This window comes from Mytilus edulis, chromosome 1, assembly GCF_963676685.1.
Source record: "Mytilus edulis chromosome 1, xbMytEdul2.2, whole genome shotgun sequence".
In the NCBI taxonomy this organism is placed as follows: Eukaryota; Metazoa; Mollusca; class Bivalvia; order Mytilida; family Mytilidae; genus Mytilus; species Mytilus edulis.
In genome coordinates, this window is record NC_092344.1 from 40427037 (window position 1) to 40441265 (window position 14229).

The 14229-nt window shown below is 31.4% G+C and overlaps 1 protein-coding gene across 2 annotated transcripts in view; it reads right to left on the minus strand.

Moving 5' to 3' along the window:
- Positions 1-6809: 6809 nt before the first annotated feature.
- LOC139482643 (protein shifted-like) overlaps positions 6810-14229 on the minus strand; it is a 44346-nt gene continuing 36926 nt past the window's right edge. The window contains exons 8-10 of one of the 2 annotated variants that reach the window (XM_071266629.1): positions 12572-12658; positions 9612-9770; positions 6810-8626 (exon numbers count right to left, since the gene is read on the minus strand). In XM_071266629.1, coding sequence (XP_071122730.1) covers positions 8487-8626; positions 9612-9770; positions 12572-12658 — 386 coding nt within the window. In that variant the 3' untranslated portion in view covers positions 6810-8486. The remainder of the gene's footprint in view (positions 8627-9611; positions 9771-12571; positions 12659-14229) is intronic. The other variant, XM_071266636.1, reaches the window with a different exon arrangement.

Below are 14229 nucleotides of genomic sequence, written 5' to 3' on the forward strand. Positions count from 1 at the left end.
ATGTAGTACTAAAATTTTCTAGTACAAATCAAGTACTATAAAATACAGGTTCCTTAATATTTCAATACTTTTAGAGTAACAAAATAGTACTAAATATGAAAAGTAGATTTCCAGTACTACAGATTTTTGGTACAGACATAGTACCTATGCAAAATTGGCTGTACAAAATACATGTACCAACCAATAGAAAAGAGCCATTAAATGGGTTTTTTCAATGCCTTTCTGAACTGAAGAATAAGGATAAACTCTAAATCAATAAAGAATTGTTAATTAAAGAGTTGCACTCAATTATATATTTTGCTGGTAAAATTCATTAATCATACCTCCGTAAATATGATTTTACGAAAACTAAATAGACGTTTGCTTTTTAAATCGATTGCCCAGACCAAGGATTAGTGAACATAACACGCAAGTACTGTAACTTTCAAAAATAAGATATTTGTTTTACTATATCAGTTCAATACATCAGTTCAAATTATCCTTTATAATACAACATCTTAATTGTTTTCTCATTTGTCTTCAAAGAAAGGATTTAACGGTGGGGGTGGAATATTTATATTCAACAGATACAAATGTGCAAGCAACATGATTATGTAAAACGTTTAATATGATATGATGCAATATGACTGATCGGATATGCAGAAATTCGGTGAATGTGCAATTACAAAAATATAATACAGTTCTATCATTCGGTTCGAAAATATTATGTAAAGATTATGGTCAGACGAATAAAATGATTTTTTTTACATGCCTTTAATGAGTCCTGACCATCATTCACAATAATTATGAATACAAAAGTTATATTCAATTTTCAAATAAATTTTCAACAAATCAATTTAGAACCAATCTCTTCAAAAGAGTATCAGTATGCTTTCATCGAACATTTGATTCAAAACTACGGAGTTGAGAGATTCTTTCCTGCATGGTTAGTTTATTAACTCTAAAATGTTTCTTTAATAGCTCTTAGATTTAAAGAATTAATATTTAAAAAATGACAAATTGAGGGCGATTGTAGTTTGTACTGTACCATCCTCTTTTAGGGTAAACAGATACCGCTCGTAAATGTCCAGAGAACTCATATCACTCCGATTATCAACTTAACCGTTTATGTCAGGAATCGTTTATAACGGTCTTATTGCGTTATTCATCTCTGTGATATTTTACATTTTAGATCTTTCTCGTAAACACTTAATACTGTAGTGTAACAACATTGATCGGCAATCATTGACTTTCCAAGGATTTCCTGTGGTATAGAAATGTCAATGTCCATTGGATTCTCTAGTTCGGTAATAAAACATTTGCTTAATTTGGACTTCTATTTGGCTAAAAAAGATGTATAGCGACGCACACACTCGGTGGGAGTGGGGACTTTCTTTCTAATGCCTTGCATTAAGAGAGTCTCAAGTTTGCAGTAAACATGTACGTTTAAGACCCATTGGAAACCCTTCCAGTATTTAAGAGTAGTCGTCTGATACATCGAAAATGCCAACCTTATCCTGCATGTTCTCATCTTACAGTGGTTATAGACATCATTTGCAAAACGTTCTATAACTATTTAAAAGAGCATAAATATAATTAACACATTTACCGTTGGACGTTAAGTACAACTGTATTTCTATATATTTTTGTGTATTATACATTAGTTCAGTATAAAACATTAATTTTGTATCAATCCAGCAGTTAAAAAAAATCTATACTTTTCAAACATTCCCGATCTGAGGGCTTTATTGTCTAGAGTAGACACGTGGACAAATGAGACGACTTCTCATTATAGGGTCCTTTTTAAAACCGGCATTACAACTGATAAGGAAAGGGGAAGGGACTCTTCATTTATTTATATAGATATAAGAAGATGTGGTGTGAGTGCCAATGAGACAACTCTCCATACAAATAACAATTTAAAAAGTAAACCATTATAGGTTAAAGTCCGGCCTTCAACACGGAGCCTTAGCTCACACCGAACAACAAGCTATAAAGGGCCCCAAAATTACTAGTGTAAAACCATTCAAACGGGAAAACCAACGGTAAATGGATTGTTTTGCTTTTTACTTGTACATGTTTTATTGAATGTGTTTACCTATGGTTTTGGTTTTGTGTGTACATGTATGTTTTCATTCATATAAAATTTACATGTATTTTTTTTATGTGTTGGTGCGGACTGTTATATTCATTGTCAAAACTGATATACACGTATGCTTTGTTAAAATCCTGCAGGTTTTCGTTTAACGTTTTATTCCAACACACAAATACGAGAATATGCTATTGATTTATAAATTAAAACTCTACCGAGACATTTATTTAATTTTAAAATGTGTGCACATACGAATCTTGAAATTCAGTATTGATAATTAAACCAATGTGTCTCTATTTTCCACATTCTTTGGCATACGTTTCTAAATGCACTAAAAAGAATTAAAAAAAGTCAACACAACTGCATGTTTAATTTGAATAAATAATTTGTAATTGACATCGGTAGAATAAAAAACAAAACCACTAAAGTCTTTCAATTGCACCTTTAACATTATAAATTCACATCAGTGCCTCTCCTAATTAGCACGTTTGCTAGAAATTTTAAAGCCAGAGCAAATCGACTTGTTTTATATGCTACATTGATTCCAACAAGACAGTGCAAAACTAATTGTATATGTTTTATTACAAAGTTTTGCCGATTTGTTATAAACAAGAACGGCAAGCAAGCTATATACATCTACTAATTGGACGGAATCTGACAGCAGGAATTTAGCAATCACAATAAAACACCTTTGCAATGCATTTGTTATATCTATTGACCTGAACGTGTCACGCGACTATCATTGAGATCCTTTGAACGCGTGTTTGCAGAATTTATTTCTCTGTCCGATAATAGCAAGAACAGTCAATCTACTGAATTGATAACGTATATTTATCATTCTTTATTTTCTAAGTGCCGTATACGTTATCGCAATGAATTAAGATTTCAGAAAGCAGCTATTTGCTTCAAATGTTGTTGTTTTTTTAAAATTTTATGAGCGTTCATTTCCGTATATTTTTTTTAATTTCAAATGTAAGGGGGAAAAAAGGAAAAGATCCATACTATAAAACTAACTGTACTAAATCGCTCCACTGTTTCACTCGCTTACACTAACAGGTTGCCATTTACAGTCTACTATCTCAACAGATCACACAGAAGACAAAAATATCAGAAATCTCTATGTTAAACGTTTATTTTTTCTACAAAAAATAGTTCATGTTATCTTTCAACAAGCAACATAACATTAAAACATTGGTTGCGTGTGCTGAATTAACAAAGCAAATCGGACTTAAAATGCTCGAATGGCATCTGAATATTAGAGTGCAACGTTAACGATAGTAAATAACAGTGCTAGCTGTTTATGGATAAAGATATGAGACTAAAATCACGATTTAAAGTTAAATGTTATGCTGTATTATCTGTTTGTTAAAAATAAATGTTTATTTTAATAACCACTGTTTTATTTTAATCTTGCAACAAAAAAATGCACATTTAAAAGTCATTTATGCTGCAAATTTTGATTACTAAATACGTTCTATTTATTTATGTTGAAACGTAAAAGAGAACACTAATCTAGTAAGCTGGATGTTAAATATAAAAATAAGCTTATCAAACTATTTATCTGTTTGTTACTATGCATATATATATGAAATATTTTAATTTTTGTGCCAAACTTATGGACGCCATCACGAGTTGGTTGACCGTTATGGAATAACCGTTTCACAAATGATATCGGATATGTTCCTTACGTCGTAACTACAATCCCCTTCCCTTTCATGAATGTGACCTACCGAATTAGACTATTTACCGGATTTGTAATCACATAAGCAACACGACGGGTGCCACATGTGGAGCAGGATCTGAGATCACCCCTATTTTTTGGTGGGGTTTGTGTTGTTTATTCTTTGGTTTTCTATGTTGTGTCATGTGTACTATTGTTTTTCTGTTTGTCTTTTTCATTTTTAGCCATGGCGTTGTCAGTTTGTTTTAGATTATGAGTTTGGCTGTCCCTTTGGTATCTTTCGTCCCTCTTTTATGCATTCGTTTAAATTTTTTAGAAATTGTTATTATTTATTCAATAGATTAACGAAAGTAAAACACAAAAATTTGCTCATAAAACAGATTTCAAAACAAAATTTTTAATCAAACTGGTGTTTCCTGCTACTATGTATGTGACCCGAATTAAAACTTACAGAATGGCGGTTTAAAAAGTAGAAGACTGTGGTTTTTTAACATTATTAAAAGACTGGCCTAAATGTCAAATAAGAACAGAAATTTATGATTTAAAGTAACCTCTAGTAAGATAAATAATAAATTAAAAGCGATATTTGCGCTCGGCAATTATGTCATTTCATTTGACTATACCACTTGATATGTATCCAAGCTCTAGACAACTGTCAGTCACTATAGGTACCATCCTCACAGTAGTCATTGCAATGCATAATGTTATGGACATGATTAAAATAATGCATTGTGCTTGTGAATTTTTTTTTTTTTAAACGGGTGGAAACCGGGTGGAACATGTGTAGTAATGTGCGCTTACACTTCCGGGGCACCTGAGATCAACCGCAGTTTTTCGTTGTGCTCGTTTCTTAAGTTTCCTATGTTGTGTTTTGTGAACTGTTGTTTGTCTGTTGATTATTTTCTTTTTTTTTTGTAATTGCATTTTTAGTTTTTTTTTAAGATTGAATGTACTTTTGAATATATATCTTTTCCCTCTCTTTTCCAAATGTTATATGATTATACTAAGGTTGCATCGACGACCTCTTATCGTTTCGCCCAAATCTACTATCGATTCCACAAACTAATATTTGCTGATCAACATATTCGGAATTTTGATTAAGAAAACCAGAAAATATTTGTGACACAAATATCTGTTGTAACATTTGAGCAAATCATTTTGTCCTTCATTAAAATTTTCAAGCAAAGGTTTTATTTTTACCATTAAGCAATGCTTGACTTGTAAGCTTATTTGTTAGCTGAAACCCTCTAACAAGAGAAACATGAAATCGTTGGAATATAATATCAACATACTCATTGAAATCGGCTGTAAACATTTAAGAGGAATCGCCAAAAAATACCACACAGAACAACATACATGTTCGTTATCAACCACCAGCACTCCTTAAAAACTAACATACATACAACATGCTAGCCTGCCTGACTTGGTACAAACATAAAATGTGGTGGGTTACAACAGATTTACGTGCACATTATTTACAGAGCAAAAAATAGAGACATAAAACAAAACCAGCTTTTCCTAAAATGGTAATGTATAAAAATAGTAATCGTACACATGGAAAGTTTTGTTCCCCATCAATCGTTGATGTAGATGTTCAGATAAAAGTCGATGTATAGACTAGGTGTATGTATATTTGTTTTTCTAGTTCCATGGATATGTGATCAAATTTGTATTCTTGAGAATTCAGAAGTCCACGTCATACAATTAAGTTGGTGGGAAAGCATCGAGAGAAATGTCGATTTTTGCTGAAATTACTATCGCTAAACATTAATCAGATACTACAGGTATATTCATTCATCTGTCTACAAACGCAACATTAAGAAAACAAGACTGATGAACTCGAACCCCAACCAAAAAATAGGTGTGCTCGAATTGTTAGCATATTCTGCGCCAGTCAGAATCGATGTTTAACTTTTGCGATTGAAGTATTCCTTATTTAACTGTGCAGATGTTTAGTCAGAAACGTCGAAATGGAACTTTTGAGTTGTATATAAATTTCTGTCTGTCAATGTGTAAATAAAAGTGGAATATTATATATATCCCACTGTGTGCAGTCTGATGGTCTGAATGTTTCTCTATGCAGAATACAATGTCAGACTTTTATTTAAATATTCGTGAAATAAATTAAGATTAACAGATACTGACTGTAGTGCCAAGCATGTAACCCGAATAAATTTTTACTGGACACTTTTAATTTGCAAAACACTCATTTGCAAATCCGCCGCCGCCTCAAACAAGAGCTACATGTACAGTGTCATGTATATAACCAAAATGTGCAGAATTACATGGGATTCAATAATTGTATTGGTTTTCTACTGTTACTATTAAACTGTTAAACTTCAGGGACAACACTTCGTTCCTTATAGAATGCTATCACAGACTGCATTTGTTTTGTTTAACTGTTAGTCCAAAATACAGACAGCCATTTGCATTTATTATAATGTGTAAACCTATTAATTTGCATTCTCAGAGATTCATAAAACCGTTAATCATTTAAAAGAGGGGCGAAAGATACCAAAAAGGACAGTCAAACTCATAAATCTAAAATAAACTGACAAAGCCATGGCTAAAAATGAAAAAGAAAAACAGACAAACAAGAGTACCCATGACACAACATAGAAAACTAAAAAATAAACAACACGAACCCCACCAAAACCTAGGGGTGATCAAACGCTATGATCCTTGATTTTGTATACGGGCAAGCCACAAATTAACTGATCGATCTGTGCACCAAAAGAAACCACGTTATACATAGAGTGCCGTTAGGAACAATAATCAGTGGCCTCTTCAAGGAAAAGACTCAATATTTTAAATTTTGTCCATAACACTCGTAGGGATAAGAATATAGCAATCATAATTGTCTTCCATTTGTTCCTTACGAGCAAAAGATAATCCTTGTTTTATATCCAAGTAATAGGTGTTGCTCACCTTCAAAATGTAAGAGCAATATGAAATGCATGTAGCATAATGGTCTGCACATTCATCAAAATGAACTACAGTGAGTCCAAAAGTACAAAGACAACTCTTATTATCTGAGTGCATATATATTGCTAAAACTAAAAGTTTCAATTTTATTAGAAATAATATATTTCAATAAAGTAATGCACATTATGAACTTAAAATATTACATTTGTGTAATGTATTGTCAATAATAACACCTTTTATTAATATCGGACATCAAAAATTAAGTACAATACTATGTTTTTGAACATTTTTAATGACTGTCAAAATAAAATTATAAACTAACATTATTCTATTTAGTACAGTCCCTATAGTTTTATAGCGCTTTCTATGACCATTGTTTTCTTTATAGACATCCAAAGCGGTAACAGGTACAGAAAAAAACAAGGTTTTGCCCAGATGAAGTCAGTAAAGTCAGGTTTAAACACAACTACGATCCTTGTTTTTTTCATTTAAGAAATTTACATTTCGCATGTTTAAGAGGTAAGAAGGTAGCATAATAAAATGAATTGTGAAAAAAAAGTATCAATACATTAAAAAAATTCTAATATTGACTAACAATTTAATGACCAGAAAAATAGATTAAGATATTGAATGTTCATGTAAAATCATAAGACCCACATAAGATGTTTTATGCCAAAGATTTCTTATTTTTGGGGATAGAGATAGTTTAAGCTCAACATCCACTTGAAGACAGATTTTTTTTTTAAATTTCGGAAGTTGAAATATTTTCAAAATGATTTAAGTACTAGCTAAACTTCTCGAAAAGTGCTATTGAAAGATCACAAAATAAATCTAATACATAATGTACAACAGTTGATAATTATATGGCTTCTTAATTGGTCCGATTTTGTAGCAATTGTTGTCTGCAAGATTAGAAACATTTTGATAACAATAGTTTGCTTTTATTTACAGTAGCCTTCTGTTTCAGAAATTATAGACAGACGTTTTAAGATCCTACATCTAATGCCATAAAATTTTCACTTTTACAGTCAGCTTATAACATAAATAAACAGAACAAGAAACTTCATTCTTTTATGAATCACAACCCACAAAGAACACACTATGTATAGCTTTGTTTATGAGACCCGTCTAACTCCATGTAATAAATATAAACAAAAACAAAAATAAACAACTCTTGTATACAACAGACAAATCGTACTCTCCTTGCATCGGTCTGAACATTCATAATAAATTTACAACTATAAATCACACCCTATTTCGTAACAGTATAACAAATATGTTTTGCTTGAACAAAATTACAATATATATACACCATAGCAATTTTCTTTCTTATCAATACAATAATTGCAAAGACAAGATTTCACTATAAAGTATCTCTACGTTTGCACTAGCACAATAAATGAAAGATTCTTCTTGAAATATGTTCCACGAAATTCTGGACTTAATAGTTTTTTTCGGGATCACATTCGCATATTTCTTATTTGAAAGGCAATTTTTAACACAAATCGGTGAATATATTTATGTTCGATTCTTCTTTATTGCCAGCAAGTGTCATTTAAACATACTCTAGATTCTACCTTATTGCCAGCATGTGTCATTTAAACATACTCAAGACCTGCATACATGTAACAATGAAGCATCGATGCACGCAATCGATTATCGTCTATCTAATGTATTTCATGTAAAACATCTTTTAAGTGCATTCTTAATAGAACTTAGTGTCAGCTCCCATCCTCGTCAATCCCTGTGGAGATGCAATAATTCGATGTTCTGCAGACAGCACTGAAGTTACAATGTAAATCATTTCATTCACCGCACAAATAATTTGCGCCTTTTCCTCCTTTTTTCTTTCTTTTTCAGTTTGTCTAACTGTTTTTTCAACTCTCTATCCTTTTTCTTTCGTTGACGTCTTGAAAATCTCTCAACTTCAGCTAATAAAGATTTTCGTCCTGCAATGAAATGATATTATTCGGTTTTATAGCAAGCATGTATCATACTTTGTACAAACGGTTCTGAAAGCATGGCGATCAGAATCAATTAAGTATATCTGAACGGTGTATAGTTGCGCAACTTGTGTGAATCATTCTTTAAGCAAGAGACATTTCAAATATTGACAACATTCGACTTTCATAGATGATCAAACATTAAATAACGGTGAGAAACACTGACAAAATTAAGTACTGACTTTCTGTGTTTGTTAACGCAGTGAAAATACGCAATGTCTCTAGTGTTCAAGTGCCTGTACCAAGTCAGGAATATGACAGTTGTTATCCCTTCGTTGATGTGTTTGGGCACTTAATTTTGCCACTTGATTAGGATTTTTGTCTAGAAATTGACTATGAGGGTCGGTCGAAAACAAAACTTTACGACAAAAGACACGATTTTAGCTTCCCAACAGTGAAGCATTGGGAATCTGAAATCATCACTTCGTAAATATTACGGACGCCGTCACGAGTTGGTTCACCCACCATTATGGAACATCTGTTATATAGATGATATCAGATATGTTCCTTATGTCGTAACTACAATCCCGTTCCCTTTTCACGAATTTGACCTACTGACTTTTTACCTTTATTTGTGACATTTTTACCTATTGTGTCTGTTTGTTTTGTTCAAGCATCATTATACATATTATTAAATGTGATGCGACTGTCATACAAGTGAGAGGTTTAACGCTATAAAACCAGGTCCAATCCACCATTTTCGATATATGAAAATGCCTGTACCAAGTCAGGAATATGAAAGTTGTTGTCCATTCGTTTTTGATGTGTTTTGTCATTAATTTTGATTATGGACTTTCCAATTTGATTTTCCTCCGAGTTCAGTATTTTTGTGATTTAACTTTTCACATATACCTTCAAGTTCGCTAAAATCCAAATTCGAATAAAATTCCATCTACTGTACAACAATCTGTGTACTTAGGCGCATACTTACTTTTTCGTTTTTTACTTTTTCTTCTTTTAGAATTCTTTCGGACTTTTTTATTTCGGCTCTTTTTTCTTGGACGACCTTTCCTGTTTTTCCGTTTCTTTTTCTTCTTTTTCCGTTTCCATTGGTTACTCCTTCTTGGTCTTTCAGTTTCCCTCGTCTCACCTGAAAGAACAAAACATGGTACATGTATTATATACATAGCTTCCTATATCTAACATTCTAAATCATATTCTTTAAATTCGTCAAAATGATTAATAATTATTGTACTTTCATATTATAAAGTATGAAAATGTGTAAAATGTGATTATTGTGAATGTATATATATTTTGAAATAGATAAATTATGTCTGTAATTATATTATCCAAAACAATGGAATTTCCCAAAATAAATTGAAGTCATTGGAATTCTAGTTTTACTTTAAAAACGATTTTAAGATTGTAACATGATTTTTCAACAAATGAACGTATGTGACATTTAATGAAAACGAAATGAGGAATTTACTAAATATTTTGACAATGTAACATATAAGGTTTAATGTCTTATCTCGATTCAGCGCAAACAAAAGAGTTCATTATGATTTCCAATGTCATCTCAGTACCCGTCAATTCTCCATAAATATGTATTATCACAATAAAAATAGTACATCTTTGCTATAATATACCTAATATTAAGAAGAAACAAAGATAAACTTCAATTTGAAATAAAAGTGTCAAACATAAATACCACACTATACCTATTTTTTTAGTAGCATTTGAAATTGCTTACTGTCATTTTTAATTAACAATATACATCTTTATAAGTATGCAAAGTAGCAATTTTGTATAAGTACACATATTTTGGACTAGTTTCACACACAAAGTTATTGAGATGTTTTCACGTTATTACTTAAGTACAAGACCATTGAAAGTATTTGGGTTTATAAATTTTATTTCAATGATGTTTATTATTAGAGAAATTTATCAAATTTCCAATTATTAAATTATGATAGCGTCTTTGATGTTACGTGTAATACCAAAAAATCTCGGATACCAACTATTTCTACCTCGTCGAGAATGTATTGAATTGGTGACTTATAAAGAAATTGTCAACTTCATTTACTAGTTCAAGTTGACAGTGTAAATAAATTCTATAGATGAAAAGTTCTACTAATTTGTAGTCCGATACTTTTCTCATATCCCAAAGGTGTCGCTGTGGTATGTCAAATTACCGAAAGCAACGTCCGTTCGACAACAGAGAGTTAACTAAGAATCAATTTATTCAAATAACTTCTGAAATTGACATTCTTCAGTCGAAATCACTATTTCGATAAAATTCGAGTGTCTCACGTTTTCTGTGTTGAACAGTTGTGGTTAACAATTGCACAATTATCATGCACGTTTATTAAACGTGGCGTTTTGTCTTTACTGTAAATAACTGCTTATTAATAGCACCAATTACGAATAGTATTAATCATATTTTATATTGCATAGAACTGAAACTTTATACTTCTCTTATTCAAAACCTTTAAGTGAAAACATTAGAAAGATCTAGATTTTTTTTAATACACAAATTTCCTTTATTTAAATATTTAAGTGAAAACTATAGACCGATCTATATTTTCCCGAGCTATGCAATTCAAAGGGGTTTTCAGCAATCTACAGATTTGGGGTTTACTTCCTAAATAATGTTTTGAGGGGATTGCCAGTAGTTTATAAAAGTTAAACTACTTACAGATGACCTTATATTATATTTGTTTTTATCCTGCAATTGGGTGTCCTACTATACAGATACAGCCCTGCAGATATCGCTATGCTGTATCTGTATACTATACAGATATCGCTTCTAAGCTCCGCCCACTGCCGGACTGAGTATTGTTTGAACCTGTGTGACCTCAGAATGTGTATTCCACTTGCATTCCATTGACGATGACAATTGTCGGTTTCAAAACTTGAATGTGTATGATTGTGTTACAAAATCAGCCATGTCAATTTCAGCATGCATGTTTAGTGAAAGTCAAGTCTGAAGCGTAGGACAACTCGTACACTTCTGTTTCAAATTGGACAATGTTTTGTTTTTAATTTTTACTGTTGAAATTAGTTGTTATGTTAAAATAGATATTTATTCACCTTGAGCGATGTATTATTATTGACCATTCGAGATTCTTTTTTTGCGAATCCATCTTCAGCGTAATGTGTGATTTTGCTATTACTACGCGGGCCTCAAGGGATTACAAATCGAAAATAAATGCTTAATATGTAAGTTTTTGTGTTTTTCAAAACACAAACAATTTACAGAATTAATTGCAGGATAAAGACAATAACTGTTTAGTGTCTTTAAATATCAGCTGTATTTGTACTCGGCTCGAAACATGTGTAGTAGCTCGCTAAAAGCTCGCATACACCTTGTTTCCTAGCCTCGTACAAATACAGCTGATATTTAAAGACACTAAACAGTTATTGTCTATATATCCCTCTTTACTGGAGAAAGGCCAAGATAAGACTTGATTATGTATATTTCTTCAATATTTCAAATAGGATTTTTCTAAAAACCATGATATTTTGGCACATTACCATGTTTTATTATATATTATATGTACACAGTAACTTCTGTCAGATTATTAAAGAAAAGGAGCGAAAGATACCAAAGAGACATTAAAACTCAATGAACGAAATAAACTGACAACGCTATGGCTAAAAACGAATCAGACAAACAGACAAATAATTGTACACAAGACACAAAATAGAACACTGAAGACTTTAAGCAACTCGGACCCCACCAAAAACTTGGTGATCAAAGGTGATCGGGAAGGGTAAGCAGATCCTGCCCAACATTTGGCAACCGTCGTGTTTCTCGTGTTGTCATAGAAGCAGAAGTATCAAGTAATTAGTGCAGCATGTTAAGGGAATACCTATATGTAGCAATTACAATTAGACATTGTATAGTTCATTATTAATAATACCGATATGATATATAGTTATACTTACATATTGCACCGGAATACGCAGCTGGACATTGACATTTATTGTTTCCTACACAAATTCCACCATGTTTACAGTCCGGTCGACATTTGCCTGAAATATAAAAAAAAATATGCGATAATGAAGAGAATTACACAAACTACTAATAAATGTTGTCCGTCAGTCAGTTATTATAATGATAAGCAGATTGATAAAAAGAGAGACTCGAAAAAGAAACATGTAGATGGCCTGCTGCTGGACACAATTGTCGTTATTTAACATATTGATTTTACTACCTCTGGTAGTCTCAATTTTTTGTCTTTTATCCCTACTGTCTCACCCTGCAGAAGCTAACATTGTCCTAATTGTTAAAAAAAATAATCTGAAAATTATTTTTGTCGCTAAGGAATTAATCAATCATAATTATTTTAATAAGATGTGACAATAGGGATAACATACACACAGGCAGTTGTCTCAGAAGAAAAAAAGCATGTAATATTAAGGCATATAAGGGAAATATTATGAGATAAGTACATGTATTTATGTACATACACTAGTATTGCAGTATAACATGGGTTTGTGTTCATTTAATGAAAATGTTTATATCTTAAAGAGTTGATCAGATATATGAAAAAAAAGTATCTTTATCAAATGTAACGCGCTCTGTAATAATATTTATTGTTTAGAATATGTTTCTTCAGGGGTCACTTGTAGGAGATAAGTATACCTTACAAAAGGTCAAATAGATTTTATGATAAATTTGTTTAAGTAAATAGCTGATGGATCTAAACTCAACTGAAATTTAACGATATTGGATCTATAATGCGGTGATTAATTTCTTCTTTCAAAAATATACTTATGAAAATGATCTTTTGGCGTTTTAATATCCTTTTAATGTACAGAAGCTGTAGTTTGGCACTGCAAAACGCATTCCAAAGCATGTTCACAGTAATCTTAAAATCCACCTGCTGAAATTGATGTGGCGCATGATGTAATAAAATAATGTCCTTGTTGATGAATATGTTACATGTTGTTTAGTATTTTAATAAATAAACCTGTAACTGAAACATTTTCTTGGAACACTAATTGTGATTCACGACTAATTTCTGGTTAATAACAAACAACAGATGGGCATTTACAAATGTTTTAACAACTGAGCAATGTCTGTATTTATGCGAGTGTGCTTGTACTGCTTTATATCTTTGTTTTTATGTTTGATTTGTTTTTACGTGGTTTTTTTTTAGGAAAAATGTTTAATTTTTGAATGATGGGATTCATTGATAAAGTATTTCAATAAATCTAATATAATTATATAAAGTACAAATTTTCAAATGTTACATGTAGTTCCACTAGCATCAGTATCTTCTTGTTTTCCTACGAGCTCCAAAAATGTTGAAATGATATAGATTTTTAATATCATTGACAGATTAAATGTCATATGCCAAAATATTTTTTCATTCTTAAGTTTTATTTTCAGCTTTTCAAAATCATACATCTATCATTATTCATATGTAACAATGTCCCTTTTTTTTTTATCCTAATTACTTAATTGACAATTATCATTGTCCTTGTCTTTTATCGTTCTTAATGAATAGGCAAACATTACCAAAGTGTTCTTCTCAACTTCGTATTTTATTTGGGCGTTTTAACTTTTTTGGTTTCGACCGTTACTGATGAGTCTTTGG